This window comes from Pangasianodon hypophthalmus, chromosome 17 (genome assembly GCF_027358585.1).
Source record: "Pangasianodon hypophthalmus isolate fPanHyp1 chromosome 17, fPanHyp1.pri, whole genome shotgun sequence".
NCBI classification, from domain to species: Eukaryota; Metazoa; Chordata; class Actinopteri; order Siluriformes; family Pangasiidae; genus Pangasianodon; species Pangasianodon hypophthalmus.
In genome coordinates this window covers 7,675,754-7,699,742 of record NC_069726.1, presented here as the reverse complement: position 1 = coordinate 7,699,742, position 23,989 = coordinate 7,675,754, and the positions used below count along the sequence as shown (strand labels likewise).

General features: G+C 37.6%; 1 protein-coding gene across 1 annotated transcript; it reads left to right on the top strand.

Annotated features, from left to right (window-relative positions):
- Nucleotides 1–76: 76 nt before the first annotated feature.
- acads (acyl-CoA dehydrogenase short chain) lies at nt 77–21,498 on the top strand. Its single transcript, XM_026943978.3, has 10 exons — nt 77–208; nt 8,473–8,633; nt 9,125–9,274; nt 13,315–13,426; nt 15,005–15,156; nt 16,208–16,378; nt 18,416–18,553; nt 20,651–20,746; nt 20,860–20,916; nt 20,992–21,498. The coding sequence occupies exons 1-10, from the start codon at nt 181–183 to the stop codon at nt 21,142–21,144; spliced, it is 1,218 nt and encodes a 405-aa protein (XP_026799779.1). The 5' UTR covers nt 77–180; the 3' UTR covers nt 21,145–21,498.
- Nucleotides 21,499–23,989: the final 2,491 nt, after the last annotated feature.

Below are 23,989 nucleotides of genomic sequence, written 5' to 3'. Positions count from 1 at the left end.
CTAATCTGAGTCGTCATTTCTTTCTTGTAAAGACTCTTACTGAGGTGTGTAGCTGAGGTGTTTAGCTAGGTCTGTACCACTAATGCTGGCTGTGCGCTACACAGTACAATATGTCCACCAGGTGGCAGGGACTCTGAGGTAAAATCGTTGAGTACATCAGCGACGAAGAAAAAGTCGAAGATGGCAGCACTTTTTAAAGCCCGGAAAGGTCAGTAAGTAAATATTTTTTCGAGATATGCCTGATATATCGACTTCATGTTCAACTTCTCTAGCTTACATTTAATACATGACAGGCTTTATGTGTCTATATGGTGTACTATCATCTATACTGTAACGGAGTGTGCACACTGGCGCTGGCTGACCCGGTTAACACCTGACAGCTAAAATAGCTTCAAAATGATCCAAATTTATTTCTTTTTTAAAGTAACAACGCCGTTTGGCAGTAGGATACTAGCTTTGGTGTTGGTGTTGGAGAACTCGCTGTAATCCTGACAGTTAACTGGTTTGCTTTGTAGACTAAAAATGCCAACAATAACATGAGAAAAACCTAATCAACAGTTTGTTTTCGTAGTTATCAGTTTGTGTATAGTATACTCTAAGACTGTATTGCACAGAAAAGTATCTCAACAGAAATGATATTAAATAGAGGGCGTGCCTATAACTTTATTATATAATATACAATAAAGCGAATTCTGGGTGCTTGATGTGATTAAATATATTAAATATTATATATTATCTATTAAAGCTGCTCTGGTCAGGAGCCAGTCTGGGTTTTAGGACAGTGGCGGTTCAGTAAACGCGCAGACTTTTACGACCTTTGACCTACTTTTGTGTAGCTGTACACTTTGTGTGTTTGCTATACAAGCGCCGTGTACTGGCTTTTTTTAATTGCCGACGTTTATATTCCACTTACACATTAACCAAAAAGTCTATTTCAATTTCCACTTCACCATGAGTCAAAAACAAGCTATGAAAAATATGGTGCCTTAAAATGTCCTGCTGTAAATCACTGTTTGTTTTAACCTTTCCTTCTCACGCATCACTGCAGGATACAGGAACATACTCTCACCGTCCACTTTATTAGGAACACCTGCCCATTCATGCAGTTATCCCATCATGTGCCAATCATGTGGCAGCAGAACAATGCATAAAATCATGCACATACAGGTCAAGAGCTTCAGATAATGTTCACATCAAACATCAGAATGGGGAAAAAATGTGATCTCTGTGACTATTGTGGCATGGATGTTGATGCCAGACGGGTTGGTTTGAGTATTTCAGAAACTGCTGATCACCTGGGAATTTCACACACAACAGTCGCTAGTGTTTACACAGAGTGGTGCGAAAAACAGAAAAGATCCTGTGAGCGGAGGGTCTGCAGGCTGCAAAACCTTGGTGATGAGAGATCAGAGGAGAATGACCAGACTGGTTAGATCTCCCAGGAAGAATATAATCACTCAAATAATCACTCTTTACAACCATTGCATATTGAGGTTGAAATTAAACAATGTATATGCAGACGCTCAGCTTTAATTTGAAGCTATCTACATCCAAATCGAGTAAATGGTTAAGGAATTACACCACTTTTTATATGTGGTTCCCCCTTTTTAAGGGACCAAAATTAATTGGACAAATTGGTCGTTTTTAATACGTGGTCGCAAATCATTTGCCTGAAGTCTGGAACACATAGGCATTACCACATGCTGGGTTTCTTCCCTGGCGATGCTCTGCCACGTCTTTACTGCAGCTTCTTATTTAGGGAAAAATTTGAGTTTTGCCTTCAGCAAGTGAAACGCAATCCCAACTGGATTCAGGTCTGGGGTTTGACTTGGCCATTGCAGAACAGTCCTCTTCTTTGTCTTAAAAGAAAAAAGGCTTGGGTTGCTTTGGGTCATTGTCCATCTGCACTGTGAAGCAGCATCCATTGAATTTTGAAGCATTTGACTGAATTTGAGGAGATAATATAGCCCTATACACTTCAGAATTTATTTTGCTCCTTTTGTCAGTAGTCACATCATCAATAAATACACGGGAACCAGTTCCATTGTCAGCCACACATGCTGACATGAGGTGGTATGCTTTGGATCATGAGCAGTTCCATACTCTTCTGTTCCAATCATTGTGGTACAAGTTGATTTTTGTCTTATCTGTTCATAGAATGTTGTTTCACAACTGTACAGGCGTATTAAAAAACCCTCTGTATGTATTCTTATGCAGTCTTCTCTTGATTGTTGACTTTGAGACTTTGAGGTATATACCTATCTCCTGAGGGCTGTACCACAAAGCAAGCTTAAATTATTTTAGCAGGCTTCACTTAACAAACATTCACATGCTGGTTTAATTGGTATCACAATGTGGGTTAACTTCTCATTAAGTTGATCCAGGCTTTCCTCATCAAGTCCTGTGGGCATTCACTTTTAAAAGGACAGCACTCACACTGGCTTAAATGCTTGTTGGAAAAGCTGGAGATGTGCGGATAACGGCGGTATATTTTACAGCCAAAGAGCAAACTATAGTAATGAATTCCTTAAAAGAATTCAAATGATAACTGCAAAAAGCAAAACTGTCCCTGCTGCCAAGGCGTGGCAAAAAAAAAAAAAAGGTTAACCATGTAAATGCGTAAATTATGATGTATATGTTTTTTTTTTTATTTTAAAATATGACACTTTACGTAACTTGCAAATTATAAATTGCAAATAAAATGACTAGCAGTAAATTGTCATTAATTGCATCTGCAATCTCAACTGCATTAGGCAGTCTTAGCAGCAGATAAAGAAAAAATCTACAAATCTTATACAAATTGGTAAGTGGGCTACATGTTTAAAAGTTGATATCCTTACTCTCTTCTTGGATGGCTGCACCTATAACAAAGTCCCCTAGTGGGGGCAAAAAAAAAGAATTAAAAAAATGCAGATTATACACTCCATATTATAAACTCCAGATTATACACTGGCAGAAGAATTGGCCCTTTAATGGAGGTACATCTGAATATCTCTTCTGACCCAGGTGGTACATGGTTTAGTATTATGCATGGCATGGTATTGATATAGTATCTGACATGGTATAGTATTGCTATACTATAGTATTATATACATGGTATAGTATTGCTATAATAGATATTAATTAATCTTAATATCTTAATGTAGCCTTTTCTCCTCTCCTTTGCATAAAAGACAAATCACTGAATTAAAAATAATTGGTCAAATAAAGATTATGTTCACTGTTTAATGTGTTTTTTCTGAACCACAACATACAATGGATATAAAAAGTCTACACACCCCTGTTAAAATTGCAGGTTTTTGTGATGAAAAAATAAAACTAAGATAAATCATGTCAAAACTTTTTCCAAAAACATCCAAGCCCAACTAAGTCACCCCAAACCAAGTGGCAAAATGTGATATGGTCTGATGAATCCAGTTCCAAAAGGTATGGTTGGTGCAAAAAAAAAGTACGTCACTAAAAGAACACCATCCCCACATTGAAGCATGGTGATGGCAGCATCATGCTTTAGGGCTGCTTTTCTTCAGACAGAACTGGGGTTTTGTCAAGGTGGCGGGAATCCTGAATAGCTACAAATACCAGTCGATTTTAGTGCAAAACATTCAGGCATCTGCTAGGAAGGTGAAGAAAAGGAATGAAAAGGAATTTAACCTTTCAGCATGACAATGACCTAAAGCATACATCCAAATCAACAAAGAAATGGCTTAAACAAAAGAAGATCAATGTTTTTGAATGGCCTAGCCAGAGCCCTGACCTGAATACAACTAAAAATCTGTGGGGTGACCTGAAGCAGGCTGTGCACAGGAGATGCCCTCACAATATGACAGATCTAGAATGTTTTTGCAAGACAAAGTGTGAATATATTGGTGAGTTAAGATGTGCCATGCTGACAGACTCTTACCCTTACAAAATATTAGTTTAGGGGTGTGCACATTTATGCAACTAGGTTATTCTAAGTTTTTTTACTTTTCCTTTTTTCCCTAAAAAAAGTTCCTGATCGTTTTTCACTTTATTTCTATACTTTAAATGTGCAATTTCACATTAAAGGTGGGGAAAGATCTGACATGATTTATCTTAGTTTTTTTTTTTTTACTTCACAAAAACCTCCTATTTTAACAGGGGTGTGTAGACTTTTTATATCCACTGTAAATACATTAAGTATCAAAGAATTACTCTACAATGGCTTGTCTTATGGCCCTGCCCTATGATTGTTCCATGGTGACAGGATCTACAAAATCTTGGTTTCATTCAGAATGGAGAGGAACATTTTTAAGAAAATATTTTTAAAGCAAAACCATACAGTAAGGTAGTCAGCATTCATCATTATGGACATTTAAAATTAATCACATATCAAGGTAAGCCAGATTTAACACAAATGAAAAATAATACTTGATATATAGCTGCAAGTGGCGATTATTGGTGCCCAAGCACCTTCAGCAAAAATCGTCTCCAGTGGCCAGTTGTTGCCAAGTTACATAGAACAATAAAGACCCCCCGTCGACATCCATATCTCAAACTTTGCACACCTCCTCATAACATTGGCCCCACTTGGGTTGATTGTCATGTGGAGGCCATGTTGTTTGCAGATGTCAACATGTTTTTGATAATTCTTGAATAGTAGGCTCTGCTGAGTAATTTTGGTGAACTTTGGTGCATGTAGGCCAAAAAAAAATCTTAGGACTAGTTTGCAAAAATATATTTAGCAAATTTTCATAAATTTGGCTAAATGGTCCAAAAGGCAAATGTTCAGCCAAAGGATTACAAGAAAATGCACTATTAACCTTATTTTTTCCAGAGATATGCTTCTCTTGTGTGGAAAAACCATGAACAGCACCCCCCAATGGCCAAACTGAGTTGCATGGCTTACTAGTCTTGTATATACCTTTCAATTTTGTGTGAAACCATACAAGCATTCATAAGTTAGTGCTTTTTGTGTAAATTAGTCTACATCTCCTTAGAATTTATTGTTGTATGGCAGCCAATTGTTTACAAATGTCAACATGTTTTTGATATTGATCGAGGTTCACATTGATATGAGTATTTTGACATCAAGATTTTGAAGATTGGCCAAAAATCCTAGGACCAATTTGTAAAAGTAGGTTTTGGATATTGTGCAAATTATCACAAATTTCCACAGGCAGCGTTAAATAGTCCAAAAAGCAGTTTTCTATAGTGTCAGCAATAGAATCAAGCTAAAAAAGGAATTTCTTTCTGTGCCTTACTTTCCAAAAGATATGCTTTTTTTGTGTGCAAAAATATGAATATCACCCCCATATTTTTTTAAATTAATTAGGTCATCATCAAAATTAGCACATAGATGCACCTTACTCAATCAGACTTACAGTTCCTAAGAAACAGTTATCTGACTTTAGCTCCCTCCTATGAATGATCATGCCTCAAACTTTGCAGATGACCTCAGAATGTCCTGCTGTAATATGCTTTTCAGGTCTTATGCAAACCCATGCAAGCACTCATGAGTTGCAACTGTTGAGTAAGTAAGGCTCTGCCTCGTTAATATTGATTGAACTGAAGTGGTGGCCACATTGTTTACAAATGTCAGCATGTTTTTGCTAATTATTGAAGTTCACAGGACTAGTACTAGTTTGCAAAATTAGGTTTTGAATATTATTCAAATTAGCAAAAAGTCTATCATGATGGAAATTAGATCAATATTATTTCATTTTACTGAGTAGCAGTTGACATACTGCATTTACTTTTCATGTCGATGTGCTTTACAGTTTAGGCTGCACGATTCATTTTAGCAGAGAAAAACAAGAAGAAGGAACGTCAAGAAGCAATGTCAGCATTTTTGATCATTTTTTAGGTTTTACACTCTCATGAGTAGTTTGACATCAGTTTTGTGAAGATTGATCAAAAATCCTAAGACTTGTATGCAAAAGTAGGTTTAGCATATTACTCAAATTATCTATTATAAATTTAAGTGAGTGGAGCTAAAGGGTCCACCTCTCAGTGGTCAATTTGAGTGAGATTGCATCAGATAGTAGTGGGTCCCAACCTGAACCTACCAATCAAGTTTTGTGCCGATACCTCAATGATAACTCTGTCAAATGGCTGCTGAAATCTGATTGGCCCATGACAGCCATGTTTTTTTTTAAGTAATTAGGTCTTTATCAAAAATCTACTTGCAGATTATTACATTGATGCATCAGACCAAATATCAGCTCGATCAGTTTTACAGTTCCTGTGAAACAGCTATCTGACCTGAGCTCTGCCCCATTTGTATGACCACGCTCTAAACTTTGCTTTTGGCCACACAATCTTGTCCTGTACATAGCTTTCACATTTCATGCGAAACCACACATGCAGTCAAACGTTACAGCTGCTCGAGTACATTAGCATTGTGAAATGCCTGCTAAAATCTGATTGGCTGAGTGGCCATGTTTTTGAAGTAATTAACTGATGTTTAAAAATTCAGTTACACACCCAGTGGGCAGATCTACATGGTTCTTGAGGCTTTTTTGTTTGGGAGAACCCAAGAAAAAAAATTGGTTTGTAGAATTCACAGCTCATGAGATATGGCCCAAAAGGCATAACCCTGCGATATAGTGCCACCATTAGGCCGATCAGGTCCATCTCACTTGTCTGAGCAGTGGTCTATTGACCAAACTTCACGTCTCTATGACTTACGGTTTGGTCTTGGTGCTTGGACCCCTAATAAACAAAGCTTCCAATTTCTGCTTCAGAAGTTCCAATAAAGTGAATGATGTGTTTTCTGAAGTACCCTACAGTATCCTCCATTACACAACAGTTAGTTCTGGCCCACTAATTTGATTGGACAAGTGGCGTTCCAAGACTGCTGATATTTACTATAACAGCACTGGTTTCACTGTTTGTATCACTCCACTTGACTGTTCGCTAAACAAATTTCTAATTGTAGAAATTAGAGAGGGGGCATTAGCCCTGGGCCTCAAGACATTTAAATGAAGCTCTGATTATATCTTTTCTGGGGTTTACCTGAAATTATTTATTACATCACACTAGGCTTGGGACGATTTACGATAGTATCAGGAATCACAGATATGTTCCAACTGTTGCGATGGCTATCAAGTTGGACGCTTTAAATGTGTGTTTAGCCTGTAAGAACCTTAATAGCCTGCTGTCTGACTTCTGTGCAGGGCAGCAAAACATCTTTCTCTGATGCATCTTAGCTTCTCATGTGTGCTTGCCAAACAGATAAAGCCGTGAATACTTTTGCTCACAAAACATGAAAGGGGGCTTATATTAAGAAAATGAAATAATGTTTTATCAGGGCAACTTCACTATACAAGAATTCAGTAAACATCTCTGCTGCTGTTCAACACAGAACACATGCACACCTAGTTTATATAAATTTATTTAAATTTTATAATGACTTTGGTTATAGCTAATAACTCATTAGGTTTATTCACAGTCCTGACTTCAATTTTGCAAGCATTGACCTTAGTAAGGGTTAATTAATCCAAAAAAACTGACCAAACTCTTAAGCTAGTGTCTAGCATCTACAGCCAACCTGTAAGTAATGCTGTGCTCATGGTACCTTGTGAGTAGTTATTTGCTTTTTAAATCAAACTTTATTGAAAAAATTTTCAAGGTATCACAGTTATCATCATCATTTTGGACAATATATACATTAGAACGATTGTCACATTACAAATTTCAATACCATTACAGTATCATTTAAGCATTTATAAATTTCACAGTCATATGTAGAAAACAATTACAAAATTAGTTTGTATATTAGAACAAATGTCATTTCCCACCTCGGCACTTGAGTTCATAAATCTGCCTATGACTTCTGATCTCGTCTACCTGCATACCAACAAAAGTGCCTAAACCACATGTGATTAACACGTAGAGAACACATAAAGAACACATACACCACATGGGCTTGATATGTTGCACTGGAATGATCTGAGACAAGTCAGTACTGATTAAACTAGAGAGGCGCCAGTGTTTCTCCTGGATGTGTAGTTTTGTTTGACTTGGGACTGCCCTGCACTGACACACGTGACGTGTAGTATCATAAAAGTAGCCAACCCAGAAAAAGAAATTAGTTACAATATTTAAAATTCAGAATAAATTTAAAAAGTCTAGGTAGTAAGTAGACTTATAACCACTGGAAAAGTGGTAATCAGTCTAACAGACAGTGTAACATACGTGTATTGTAAAAGTCCTGTTAAAAAAAAAAGAAAACGCTTAAAACAACTTGATAGCTTTACTGGCAGCTTATTGGTACTGAAATTTTTTTTTTTCCAGACTGTTGCATTTTATTTATTTATCTAAATGCAGAAAACAGATGAATGCTATATTAGGTGTACCTAAGTACAGTAGCTGCTGTTATACCAATGTGATATTTAATTTTTATGTGTATCTGATTTTATTTTTTGCACTGTCCCCTGTTTCCTCTGTAATCAATACAGAAAAATAATGTGAATTCAAAATCTACGACATCATGTTCTGTGTGTGTTTCAGCCCTGAGCAGTGTTGTGAGATGTACTCGTTGCTTCACTCAGCTTGCAGAATTACCTGAACTCCATCAAATTCTGAGGCAGACATGCCAGGACTATGCAGCAAAAGAACTTGCTCCGATTGCTGCACAGCTTGACAAAAATCATTCTTTTCCAGCTAAACAGGTAAGTAACTTGAAGCTGCAGTACAGAGCCCTTTTATGTTGTTGTTATTTAAAAAAAAAAATGCAAAACTTCATGTCAGTCAAGAAAGTATACTCATACTTTCATGATGATATTGTGCTGTTGTGAGTCACCATGGGAAAACGTTTCTGTGAAGGGGGCGTTAGATGAAAAACAGCTTGCTAATATGTGTATGTAGCAGAGATGGGTATCAGGTATGCCACGTTAATTTGCTCACTCCCCAACTCTTCCGCTGCAGACACTTGCTAAACCGCATGCTCACCTTTTACAATTTGATTCAGAGCTGTTGGGTTCATAGTCCATAGTATATATATATAAATTGGTGTGTATATATAGTTTAGATGGCTCAATGTGTTTCTTCTGTTCTTGTATACAACTGCTTACAAATAGTGATACTATTGGCAAAGCAAATCTGGTCACATTTCTGCATGTTATTCTTATAATGTGTGCTTCAGTTATAGCTTGGTTTGCAGATTCGGGAACTTGGAGCAATGGGTGTGATGGCCATGGAGGTACCAGAGAATCTTGGGGGAGCTGGAATGGATTATTTGGCGTATAGTCTGGCTGTTGAAGAGATAAGCAGAGGCTGTGCATCCACTGGGGTCATCGTCAGTGTCAATAATGTGAGTCAGACTGAAAATGTTTGGAAACCATTGGCTTAGTATCAAGGTCTCAAAATATGTTTTCCAAATTAGGATGTTGTCTATCTATCTAGGTATCCTGTAGTTATACACACACTGACCATCCACTTTATTAGGAACTCCTGCTCATTCATTCATGCAGTTGCCCAGTATCTTGATTAGTGCTGTAACATGCAGATGGTAGGGTCAGAATTTGGCGTCAGCAGCATGAATCGATGGATCCTGCCTTATATAACAGTTCAGGCTGATAGTGGTGGTGTAATGGTCTGGGCAGTGTTTTCTTGGCACACATTGGCCTTTTTAGTACCAGTCAAACATCATTTGAATGCCACAGCCTGAGTATTGTTGCTGACCAAGTGCATTACTTTATGGACTCAATTTTACAATGTACACATCCTACTGAGCATTAGTATGGTGTTCCTAAAAAAGGGGCTGGATATAATAAACACACTAGTGACAAATTGAAGGAAAAACCTGGATAACTAAATGGATATATTATAACGAATGCAGATGCATCCAGGCAGGTGAACGATCATTAAAGTCATATCATGGCCTGTGACGAGATGTACATCTGTGACACTGACATAGTAGTGTGTATGGCGCTGGTACAAGTGTATTAAGAGTAGTAGCAGCTGGTACATAGGGGCAGTATTTATCAGCCATTCAACAATTGTTAATTTTCATAAAGTCCTCTTTCACAAGTACATTCCTTTTAAATTCTGTTGAAATAGTAATTACCTCTTTTTAGTTACCAACATTTTAAAAAATGTTGCTATTTGACAGATATAAGCCGATGTTCAATTGATTTAGTCACCTTTCTAGATGTTGAGCAGTTGGGGGGCCATGCACTCACTGTGCCATTTCCACAGCTCCATAGAGTTGTGCTGAGTTTGAGATGAAGCTGCAACTTGTAATTCCCTGCCTACAGTCTGTAAAACTTCAACTTGTCAAATTGGGGTAGTCTTCTCAACTACCTGTTCCTCCCCGTATATGACGTGGTGTCAGATCAACATGGCTGTGCACATTGCGAACACTGTAAAATAGCCCATCTCTACTTTTAAATTAGTTTATAGCAGCATTGGCTTTAGATCAGTTAATATACAGACACAGTACTTGGTTAAATCTATTACACTGATCATGCTATTCGCTATTTTGAAAACGTAATCATCAACATTAGAATTATCACAAATGTTAGCCAGCTAGCTTGTTGCTAATGCAACTCACTATTGTCCGCTATTGTTGCTGTACTGCAATTTCAGTCCAAAATGTTGCATGAATATTTGAAGTTCACTATCGTGGAACAGTATCAGTAGCCACTCAGGCCTGTAACTGTAAAACTTCCAAGCAAGTTGCTTTTTATGAGCTTTATGTGCTCTGACAGAGCAAACCTTCACACATTGAACGTGCTGAAGTGGGAAATGACGTTATTGCACCTTGCAAATTACCACTTACAAAGGCGTTATGCTTGCATCTAGTGGTCAGAAATGGGAACTGCAACAAATGCTCACAGAGGCCTACTGAGGCCGTAATCTCTCTGCCCCATGCTAAGGGAGAATTACAGAAGAGAAGACAGAATTACAGGGTTGCCAGATTGAGCTAGTTTATGGGTGCTTTCGCACCAGTTAGTCTGTTTCCTGAATCCGAATCAGAGGGAATTTGATAAGTTTGTTAAGTTTCCTCACTGCACCTAATTAAAATGAAACAAAAAGCAAGACAAACATTTGTTGGTCAGAAATACAGTCACAGAAAGATTAAACAAACCTTTGCCAAGCGCCTGTAGAAATCATTTAAAATAAAATCAACTGAGCGTAGAAAACATGGAGCCATTCACAGTGTATTACTAGATAAATATATAAATCACTAAAAACAATTTGTGCATCACAGTCACAGTTTATTTTCTCTTTTTGTTCGTCAGTCCAAATCTCCATAACACATCATTTCCTCTGGCTCAATTTGTGCCTTGTGGCTCATTTTAGCAGCTCGCATCTACAAAATAATGTCACCCACAGTCCAAAACACATGGCAGGTTTTGTTCACTTCCCATATTTGGGTAGATTCAGGATCAAATTGCTTACTGACTGCAATCAAACCCCGCTAGAGTTCGAGTGGAACCGTACTGAGACCACCTCACTGAGATCGACCACCTCACTCGGACCAGTTGTTTTGGTCCATACTCAAGTGTGACTGCCGTGCTCTCACCTGTACAAACAAACTACACCGAACAGGAAAATGCACCAGGGTTCAATTCAAATGGACTAAATGCTGCATATGCAGCATACACTGCAAGATCTTGTTTTGTAGCAAATAATCAGAATTAAATCAAATAAATTTCTGCAAACAGAGTCAAAGTGTCAAGGCACCCAGCGTGTTTGATATATAGAAGTTTTCTACTGTAAGATAAATTGCAAAGATTGGGAGAGGCAAACAGTGAATATGGAGTGGATAATGTCAGTACATCAGAAGTGTGTGTGTACCCTGGTTGCCGTGTTTCCCACGAAAAGGCAGAGAAATAGAAGAAAAATGTGTCTCCCTTTTCCAATGAATATTTTTTGGGGGGATAGTTTCAGGTCTTTTGTGTGAATTTTGAGATGAACTTGGGCTGGAAATTTAGCTGAAACCTGGCAACCCTGGTTAATGACAGTAACACACAGACCTGCTGTATCGAACACAGTTGAAGGTATGTCTAAAACCACTCAGACACAAGTTGCGATACTCTCAGTTGGCTACTTTGGGGTTACTATAGTAGCTTATAGCATAGTGTGATAGCCTCTCAACTTAATTTTGTTTGAGGTTATGTTGTTGTTAATGTCGTCCTGCCCCACCACAAATATGGTCAGGAGCCACAGCTGATTAAGAGCTAATTAAGTACATGTGCCTAATACAACGGCCAATAAGTGCTGAGTGCTTAAAAATTACAGCACTGCTCCATATAGTCATGAGCAACACACACGTTTAGCATTTTTCCACAGGACAGTGTGGCTGCGGCACAAATCCATGTCTATCCATATCGTGTCCTAGTGCCTGTATCTGCTTCGCACCCGTGAAAGTAGGAGGAGCTTTCTGGAGGTTATTGGCTAACTAGTGTTGATAACTTTCTTTGGTGTTAGATTAGAAAAGGCATACAGCTTATTTGTTAAAACCTGCGTGGTGCAGTTCCTGTGGGTGAAACTCAAATGGTGCTCTAATTCGCATAGAGTGCACAGTCTAAGGCAGTGTAAATGGATTCCGATGTAAATGGTTTTCTCAGCTTGCTTTGGTGATGGAAATAGTAACAGCTTTGTGATTGAAGATATGTCCTGCACCATCCAGTGGAAAAGTGATAAATCAAGCCTCTACTATGTCAGTCCCTCTGCCCTCCTGAGAATGTTTCAGTACAGAATGCTGCTTGATAATAAGCTATTCCTGAAAGGGTGCCGATTGTAAATTGTTCTGTCTCTGCTTCAATCAAAAGATGTTATTGATGATTAATTCTATATATATATATATATATATATATATATATATATGTATATATATATATATATATATATATATAATATATATAAAATGTATATATCTTATGGATGATTAATGCTATATATGTGCTAACCAATATCATGATTGGGCCAAAGTCCATCTGTTCTTTATCACATTTTGAAATTGGCTTTAATCTAATTTTGAATTTAATCTGATCTTTAATATTAATCTCTAATATTTTAGATATTGTACTATGCTGTTTACATGAACACTGGAAAGTTTTCAGAAATATGATAATGACTAGGCTAATAGTGTTTATGTAAATGTGTTATATCGATATTGGGTTTGCTTTTATTGAAAGCCACAATTGTTCAACTTAAACCTGCTATTTTTTATACACCATTCTTTCTTGTCCAGAAATATAAGCAAATGAAATATGCATGCTAATTTTTAGACATTTAACAAATAAATTAGAAATTCCACTTCCAGCATGACAAGCTGTGGTCCAAATATATGAAATTATATAGAATGCAACAAGCTGTAATTTAATTTTAAATGTATTTCAGTCATTATATCTGGGCCCTATTCTGAAGTTTGGCACAGAAGAGCAAAAGCAGCAGTGGATATCTCCCTTTACCACTGGGGAAAAAGTAGGCTGCTTCGCTTTGAGTGAGCCAGGTACATATTTCTGTCTTTCCATGCTTTACAAAACATCCTAACAGAGAATGTCATTTACATATCATGTAGTGCTCACTTGCTGCATTCATAATCATAGTACTTCCAGGTGCCTTGATGGTCTTGATATCACAAAATGAGTAGGTGACTTTGAGTGTATCACACTTGCCCATCCTCTAGCCATGTGCTTCTTCGCAGTAGGTGCTGCTAGGTGGACTGGTTACTTGAAATTCCAACTAGGTGCGAATGTGACAATGTGTGTGTAATGCAGCCTACAGTGGAAGTGTGCAGTGTTCCATTACACCTTCACCCAGTGTTTCTGTAATAAGGTTAAACTAAAGAATAAATGAATGAATGAATAATGAGAGCAGTGTTAGAAATGAATGTTCTAAAGGCGTTTTTAACCCTTGTCTGCTAAAGCTTGTCTGCTTTCTCACCCAACATTTAGACTATGGGCAGAGAGGGGACTCAGTAAGACGATGGACATGGATAATGAAAATGATTTACTTTATACATTTGAAGAGCTACGCAAGAAATATGACGTCCCTGCAAAACACTTATTTAAATGCATGCCGCTTAGGAGTTTTCTTCTTGCAGCACAGAAACATTCTCTTAATAAACCATCTATATCTATTTTGGAAAAAGCTGTTTTAGAGTACCTCTCGGGTCATGGTCAAGTATTCTGTGTAAATATGGTATCTTGATAAACAACTCTAAGGAATCCGCTGAGAAGAAAACAATTTCATGGAGCACAGATTTAAATATAAATATTTCAGAGGAAGACTGGAAAACTGTATGTCAAGAAGCACAATGCCAGATGATTAACACTAGATTGAAATTCATCCAGTACAAATAGATTATGCATTTGTATATTACTCTCTCCCTGTTACACCAGTTTAACAATAACAATCCAGACACGTGTATTAGGTGCACTGTGGAAGAGGAAGACTTCATTGTATATACGATTGTCCTAAGATCCGAAGTTTTGGAGAAATGTAATACATATTCTATCGTTGATCACTGCCAGCACAATACCTCTTTGTCTACGTTTATGCATCTTTGGCATATTCTCTGAAGAAATAACATTATCCAGTGCAAATAAAAGGATGATCAGTATATGTCTCTTTCAAGCTAAACACAGCATCTCATGCCACTGGAAGAAGTTAGAACCTCCAACAGTTGGCCTGGGGTTGATATCTCTAAATTATCATTTATAACTGAAGTCACATAGGTTTTTGGATATTTGGAGATATTAGAAAGCCAGACTTCTATAAAAGTTACCTGCATCTAGAATTAGTAACCACACACTATATGCTAACATGGATTAACACTTCATAGAAAGGGTTTTTATTTTCTATATTTTTGTTATTCATTTTTTTTATTCTTTAAATGTATACTTGTAGGAACTTTAATGTACTGTGTATGACTGAATGTGATGTCCTGAAAAGAATCTCGTATTTTGTACTTGAATTCAAGAAAATCAATAAATATATTTGTCACAAAAAGAAAGCTTATTCTAAAAATATATATACAGTATCCCTGAGTATGTCATCAGATGTATGTGTTTATTTGTTCTGAAAGGCAATGGGAGTGATGCAGGTGCCGCCTCCACGCTGGCACATCAGAAGGGAGATGAATGGGTGCTGAATGGCACCAAGGCCTGGATCACCAACTGCTGTGATGCATCTGCTGCAGTTGTCTTCGCCACAACAGATAAGAGCTTAAAACACAAGGTACTCTCTATTGTGTCCTACCGCTTTCACCTCACCATCATTTTTTTTACTTTAAAATTTATTTAATCTTTGATTGTTTTAGGCCCAACTGGCTCAACTATCGATCTTTTCTAGGGTCTCAGTAATAGTGATAATATATGATTAGCTTGTGTGAGTTCTCTTTTCCAATGTAACTAGTCAGCCAAGAGGAGCTAATCCTGAAACAAGGAATAACACTACTGAAAGTGGTTAAATAGTAAAATATACATACAGTCATGGGCAAAAGAAAGTACACCCTCCTTCAGTTCTATGTTTTTACTTATCAGAGCCTAAATAACAGTTGTGTGGTCCTCAGGTGACCAGAAAAAAACAAAACGATTTCAATATGTAGGTTTTTTTTTGGGCCAGCATGCAACTCTCCAATGCAACAGTCTTCACGGATCGGCAAGGAGGAGGCAGGAAGCGAACCCCTAATCCTCGAGGTGCACGGGTGGCTTAGTGGTTAGCCTGGTTGCCTCCAGGATTGGGGGTTCAGTTCCCACCTCCTCCTTGCCCATCCATGAAGATTGTTACAACATTATAAAACAGTAACATATAGAACCACTTTTAGCAAAAATAACTTGAAGTAAATGTTTTATGTAGGAGATTATCAGACTCTCACATTGTTTTGGAGAAATTTTGGCAAGCACTTCTTTATGACATTGCTTCATTTCATTGATATATGAGGGCATTTGTTTATACACAGCTCTTTCAAGATCACACCACGGCATCTCAGTGGGGTTGAGATCTGGACTTGGCTTTGCCATTCCAACACCTTGATTTTTGTCTTCTTTAACCATTCAGATGTGTCAGATTTGCTGGTGTGCTTGGGATCATTGTCCTGTTGCATGACCCAGTTTTGGTGTACTTTCTTTTTCCCGTGACTATATACTGCATTCAGTGAAACAGCATAATGTGGCCAGTTTGTGATTTAGTTTTAATTATTTAAACTTTTTTTTTAATTTTCAAATATAAGTGTATGTTACATAGTTTACTTTTATATTTCAAAGTTAATTTTGCTCTGTATTCTCAGGGAATCAGTGCCTTCCTGGTACCTATGCCTCATCCGGGCCTATCTCTTGGAAAGAAAGAGGATAAGCTTGGGATCCGAGCATCATCCACAGCAAACCTGATTCTGGAGGACTGTCGTATCCCACTGGGAAACTTACTGGGCCAGCGTGGGATGGGCTTCAAGATTGCCATGGTGAGACTTGGCTTACTAGCATTGTCTGTAATACTTAATGTATAGTTCATGACCTTTTCAACCATTTCACAAACAGTGTCTACTCTTTGGTTCCCACGGTTGATTCAATGACTGTTGTAATTAAGGGCCATATTCAGAGTTAGTGGCTTAAGTCCAAAACACAAGCCTTTATACACAATCACTTGGCTTTAATACAGAAAACAGCTGGGTGACAGAAGTGCAGGCTGAAGAAAGACGTTTTCTCTTTGCTGTCAAACATAATACAGTGTAACATAAAAGCAAGAGACAATTTAAAAATGAAAAATAAAAAAGACTAATACATTGAGATATGAATAAGAAGATGGCAAAAATTGAAATGAACATCTAATAGTCTATATTGCCATTATATTGCTGCATGAATAATCCTAGTTGTAATTATCACAATCCCTGCAAATGTGGTTTAAATCTGGTTTACTTTGACAATATTGATTCCAGCTTATTCAGCAGCTTGATCCAGCACATCCTATTACTTGGCTTTTTTTTTTTTTTTTTTTTTTTTTTTTAATACTCTGCACTGACTGTTAACAGTGCATAATGCTTGTGGCACAACATAGCCACAGTATATGTAATGTAGCCACAAAATACTAAATTGAGGTCATGAATTCGTAATGTGTGTGCAGGATATACAGTTGAGGTCAAAAGTTTACATCCCCCTTTCAGAATCTGCAAAATGTTTATTATTTTACCAAAATAAGAGGGATCATACAAAATGCATGTTATTGTTTATTTAGTGCTGACCTGAATAAGATATTTCACATAAAAGATGTTTACATATAGTCCACAAGAGAAAATAATAGTTGAATTTATAAAAATGACCCAGTTGAAAAGTTTACATCCCCTGGATTACATCCCCGGGGGGTGAAAACTTTTTGAATTTGAAGATCAGTGTAAATTTAACTTATTTTGTCTTCTGGGAAACATGTAACTATCTTCTGTAGCCTCTGAAGGGCAGTACTAAATGAAAAAATACGATATTTAGGCAAAATAAGAAAAATGTACACATCTACATTCTGTTCAAAAGTTTTCACCCCCCCAGCTCTTAATGCATGGTTTTTCCTCCTGGAGCATCAGTGAGTGAGTGAACCTTCTGTAATAGTTGCATATGAGTCCCTCAGTTGTCCTCAGTGTGAAAAGATGGATCTCAAAATCATACAGTCATTGTTGGAAAGGGTTCAAATACACAAAAAATGCTGGAAAACCAAAGAATTTTTGGGACCTGAAGGATTTTTCTGAAGAACAGCAGGCGGTTTAACTTTTCAGGACAAACAAGGGACTCTTGAACAACTATCACTAAACAAAAAAACACAGCTGTGGATCATTCAGGTAACAACACAGTATTAAGAATCCAGGGGATGTAAACTTTTGAACGGGGTCATTTTTATAAATTCAACTATTATTTTCTCTTGTGGACTATATGTAAACATCTTTTATGTGAAATATCTTATTCAGGTCAGCACTAAATAAACAATAACATGCATTTTGTATGATCCCTCTTATTTTGGTAAAATAATAAACATTTTGCAGATTCTGAAAGGGAGATGTAAACTTTTGACCTCAACTGTACTCTATTTCATCACACTTTTAATTCACTGTTTTGGGTTGTTGAATTAATAAAATAATGCTTTTGTTAATTAGATGTGCTGTCAGAAACATTTTGCGGACTTTAAAGAGACGATTGTCACATTTAATATTGTGCTCAAATGGAATTCCATAGTTTAAGGACAGAATTGCATGTAACCTCTGTTTTAGGCCCTGCGCGATCGTGTCTTGTGCAATTTCTGAATAGCCCTTAGGTCTGTAGTTATGTCTGAGGCTTGAGTACCAGTGTGTGCAATTTCTGTATTAAATCCGTTCTATGCACATGTAACTCAACTCTAAATATGGCCCAAAGTGATAGAAGTGTTGCACTAAATACCAACAACATTAACATTTACTGTTCAGGACAGTGGCTGTATAATGTCTGGACCTTTATTGGGCTTTGTAATCTGTTTGTAACAGCAAACCCTGGACAGTGGGCGCATTGGTATAGCATCTCAGGCTCTTGGGATTGCACAAGCGGCTATTGACTGTGCAGCTGATTATGCTCAGAAGAGGATAGCCTTTGGAGCACCAATTGCAAAGTTGCAAGCAATACAGGTTCAGTACACAAATGCCAAGTTTATTTATGAATATGTCATAAGAATGCTTTTGGGGGTTAATCCAATTCCAACTAACTCAAAATTATCAGATGAACCATGATGCTGTTGCATCAACATGAATGGACTGAAAAAGAACGTGTTCCTACCTGTGCTAAATGCAGAAGAGATTACTTTTGCTTACATGAAATTTATGAACTTCTGAAAAGTGAACTAGCTCAAGAATGGCAGTATAGCCTAGGGTAAACTGCAAACACATTCAGATGTTTTTAATTTGCTTCACTCAGAAAGCTATCGGTGTGCTAACAGCATTGATGTTGATTTTTCGGTATATAATATTGTTTTTCATTTTTATATTGAAATTTCTTGTTAAAAACCCAATAGAATCCCATAGGATTCTGTTGTTTCTAGTGGATATTTTGCATATATTGCATCTCTTCATAGAGTTTTTATAGATTAAAAAAATTTGCTTATATATAAAAACATTACCAATACATTTGTTTAAATGTATAAATAAATTTAAAGTATATGATATGGAAATTCTGTCCAGTGGGCCTAATTTTAAAAAATCCTTCATTACTAAATTTGGACATGCTGTGCTTAGCTATGAGACTCGGTTTGGCAGCCATAATCAGTAGTTAAGTGTTCAGAGTTCTAACATGATAGTTGACAGCAGTTTTTATCTTGGTCTGGGTCAAGAGGTTAGCTAGTTAACTTTATAGTTCAATTCATTGTTAACTTTACAGAAAAACACCTAAAGCATCAAATAAGAAGACAGGTCATAACAAACGACATTATTTTGAGTAAGAAAGAGTTACTGTTAAGTTATTCATATGATGGTTATAACACCCTGCCATTGAAAGCTTATTAATGGACACCCAATCTACACTCACGGTCCACTTTATTAGGAACACCTGTACACCTGCACTTTCATGCTATTATCTAATCAAACAATCATGTGACAGCAGTGCAATGCAAAAAAAAATCATGCAGATACAGGTAAAGAGATTCAGTTAATGTTCACATCGAACATCAGAATGAAGAAAAAGCGTGATCACTGTGGGTGGAAATGCCTTGTTGGTAAGACATCAGAGGAAAATGGCCAGATTGGTTCGAGCTGCCAGGAGGGATACAGTAACTCATATAATCACTCTTTACAACCGTGGTGAGCAGAAAAGCATCTCAGCATGCACAAAACATCGAACCTTGAGGTGGATGAGCTACAACAGCTGAAGACCACATCAGGTTCCTCTCCTGTCCGCCAAGAACAAGAATCTGACCCTATTATGGACATAGGCCCATCAAAACTGGACAATTGAAAATTAGAAGGGAAAAAAAAAAAAAAAAAAAGGGTGGTTTAGGTGAGCCTATGCCCATGACAGCCTCAGATTCTTGTTCTTGGCTGACAGGAGTGGAACCCAGTGTGGTCTTCAGTTGTTGTAGCCCATCCACCTCAAGGCTTTGTGCATGCTGAGATGCTTTTCTGCTCACCAAAGTTGTAGATAGTGCTTATTTGAGTTACTATAGACTTCCTGTCAGCTCAGACCAGTCTGGTCATTCTCCTCTGATCTCTCTCATCAACAGGGTGTTTCAGCCTGCGGACCCTCTGCACACAGGATGTTTTTTTGTTTTTCGCACCATTCTGTGGAAACTCTAGAGACTGTTGTGTGTGAAATTCCCAGGGGATCAGCAGTATCAGAAATACTCAGACCAGCCCTTGTGGTACCAACATCCATGCCACGATCAAAGTCACAGAGATCACATTTGTACTTCTCTGATGTTTGATGTGAACATTAACTGAAGTTCTTGACCTGTATCTGCATGATTTTATGCATTGCGCTGCTGCCACATGATTGCTGATTAGATAGCTGCATGAAAGTGCAGGTGTACAGGTGTTCCTAATAAAGTGGATGGTGAGTGTATATTAATGTACGCAGAGTACGTACATGGAGTATATTGCTACTGACATCATATGACTTATGTTACTGAAAGTCACAAAATGTGAATTTTCATTTTGGGAGCTCATAGTCCTGTCTTTGAAATTTATAGTTAGGGCTTGCAACAATAAACTTGATTCTAACAGAAATCTGTCCTACAGTTTAAGCTGGCAGACATGTCTGTGGCTATAGAAAGTGCTCGTCTTCTCACCTGGAAAGCTGCACTGTTACGAGATGCAAAGAAACCCTATTCCAAGGCTGGTCCTTTTTTCTGTTACATATGTTTAAGTTTTTACCTACACGTTCTCATGCTTAACAATATATCAAAATTGATATGAGATACTCATTTCCATCTCCCCTTTTGTTACAGGAAGCTGCTATGGCCAAGCTGGCTGCATCTGAAGCAGCAACATTTGTTTCTCATCAGGTAAGAAACAAATCCACACTTAGAATAATTAATGGAAAATGAAGTGTCTAACGCTTCTGTCTTTTCCATATGAAGGCCATTCAGGTGTTGGGGGGAATGGGTTATGTAACAGACATGCCTGCTGAGAGACACTACCGCGATGCCCGCATCACTGAAATCTACGAGGGAACCAGCGAAATTCAGAGACTTGTCATTGCAAACCAGGTTTTGAAGGAATATCAGCAATAGAGCTGGATGGCATGCAGCAAATCCATGTCAACACAGTAACTCGTCAGTATTCTTAAATGATTTTTAACATGGCAGTGTGTGCCTGGGGATGCTTACAATGTCACTAATATATTCTAAATGGCGATATTCTAAATGGTTTGCCCATGCTGTAATTTCTGGATATTTAAGGCTGACTTTTCAAGTGTCAGAAGAGCAGTCATTAGACCCTGGAAAAGATACATTTTTAATTACACTAGAGGGCAGCAGAGTGCCTGTGCTGCTTGCTTTTGTCAATGCAAGATCTGATTTCACTGCATTTTTTGATAAAAATCTAAGATCATGGAAGGACTTTCATAAATAAAAGGATTACTTACATACTTGGCTTAAAAAACTTCATGTGTTTTGGTTGCACATAATTATTGCATCAGTACTTTAATAATGTATTACATATAAACAATTAGAAGATTAAATGTAATAAATTAAATCAGAGTATATGGTTTAGATTTTTCGATATTGACTGTGTTCATATTTGAGAGTGTATTAATGCAAGTTTTTCCATCTCTTAAACTGACAGCTGGAAGATGAGTACCACAGGTTGTGAGCTAAGTTAAAACAACTCTTCAAAATATGATTATTCTAGGCATGTTTGTCAGAACTACTATAATCTCTTTAGATACTATATCTTTGCATAGGAAGAAAAAATGATCAATGGCACCACTGTTTTGTAAAGCCAGTAATCTCTATCTGAATCCTAAAATCCTGGTCTCTCTTGCACTCCTACAGCTTACAAGGAAATTAGTTCTCTATACTGTAATCCAGTTTCTTTTCTATAATAATGACTTAGACAGGGACTTGTATGTTGGGTGCTCAATATAAAAAGGTTTTTATAAGTGTGAGGTTGTTGATATGGTGAAGTTCTCTGTACCTGTAAGTTTTCAGATATGGGGAAAGTCTTCAGGATATGGAGGGCTTTGCAGTTTCTCAGTAACACATCTCTGTCTGTGGTATTTGGGACTTTTTGCGGGCTGGGCTGATAGCCCAGGTCTGAAATTTCTGAAAAATCTGCATGCAGAACACGTGTGTTGCTAAAGAGAGGCTGGGGGAATGAGTTTAAATCTGAATGTCTGTCTGTGGAAGCCAGATATCAAAAAAGCATCTGTGCTCTGTAGTGATGGAAACATGAAAATATGCATCACCTAGATCCACTGATATGAACTTGTGGCTGAGTGGCTTGATTAACATCTGTCATACAGAACATTCCTAACATACAGAACATTTAGCTCTCTCAAATCAGATGTAAACCATTGTCTTTCTTTTGAGCTAGGATGTATGCTGAGGTAGACCCCTTTATTCTGTACCACGGAGTCTGCTCTTTTTAGTACAGAATGTGAAACCTGAAATCAAGGAGGCCCTGATCCCTGAAAAGGTTGGGGACCAATGCCGAACTGAAATTTCTATCCCTGTGAAGTAATCAAGACCAACTCGGCCAGTGAGCAATGTGTTCAACTGTAAAGTGTCCAGTCAGCAGCCCCCATCCTTCCTGGATGGGCTTCATAGGACTCTTTAGTGGTGGTGTGGTGTCATATTGTATAGAGACAGAATTGCAGGATACATAGGGGAGAGCTCAGATGCTTGATTATAGACCTGAGAGCGTGACTCCATTTGGGACTCATGCAAGGGTGATGGAACTTATGAGCCAGGCTTTGGCATTTTGAGGGTGTCATGTGGCCAGTGCTTTCGGCAGTGCTGTTTCTCTGCCAGGAGAGAGGTTTTGATCAGCTCTATCACAGAGGGGTTGATTTCTGCAGATTGGAGTGTTTGTTCCAAAGCACGCAGCAAAATGGTTAACTGTCTGTACATGTGAGTAGTACATGAGGACAGAGGGCAGATCAGACACACTACATGGAAGAATAAAAACTTTTCCAGTGCATAAAAAGCCTGTCATCTAAATTCCTATTTTGTTTTTAATTTTTAAAATATTAATGTCTAAAAAATATGCTGCATTATTTACGTGAATCAAATGCTGGGTTGAGCAAATTGGGTAATTATGCTGGGTTATTTCATATTATGTAGTTAAGTAAGAAATAAAACACAAGTGGGTGTGCTGTTATAGGAAAATCATCAATGATGGGGTGACATGCAACCAGTGTGAAGCAGCAGGCCATTACTATGCCGAAGGACACAGGACTTTGAGGTTTCTCTGTAACATGACAAGCTGGTGGTGGTGATGACAGTGTATAGCTGCTATAACGTAGCTCACAAAAGGAACTAACTTGTTACACAGATGGTCTGCAACATTAAATGTAAACTTATAAGGAGTGTGTTGTTTTTTAATTGATAAATGTAATCATTGGCAAATTGCATTGGTACAAGAACAACAAAAGCTTCCGGACATGATATTATAGGACACTAATCGACTTTGGTGTGATAAAAACATTTCACCAGCCTGTCACTGATTATTTTCATATAACACTGTGTCTTGTCGAGTTTTATTCCTTACTTAATCAATTCAAACCTTTCAAATCAATTCATAACACTGCATATTTCTTGAGACCTGATATACTGTACCAGCATGCAAACAAATGTGTACACACAAAATTCATGGTGCCCTTTTGCATTCATCCGCGGAAGTATTGCTATTTCATTATTATTTGCACCTCAGACATTGGAGGCCCCAAAGGGTTAAACTCTAGTATCACCCTCATCAATGCAGACAGAATCTTGCCAAGGAAGCTAACACAGGTCTACGGAGAGATATGGGTCAAAAACTTTAAGGTCCTCTGTAACTTGTTTTATGTTCAACTGATTTTCACAAAATGCTTGGTTATAAATTATAATCATATTGTAGGTGATGTAAATGCAAATG

Coding starts and splice junctions, on each gene's coding strand:
- acads (XM_026943978.3), top strand. CDS start 181: ATGGCAGCACTTTTTAAAGCCCGGAAAG. Junction 9,275..13,314: donor TCATCGTCAGTGTCAATAAT/GTGAGTCAGACT, acceptor AATGTATTTCAG/TCATTATATCTGGGCCCTAT. Junction 20,747..20,859: donor CAAAGAAACCCTATTCCAAG/GCTGGTCCTTTT, acceptor CTTTTGTTACAG/GAAGCTGCTATGGCCAAGCT.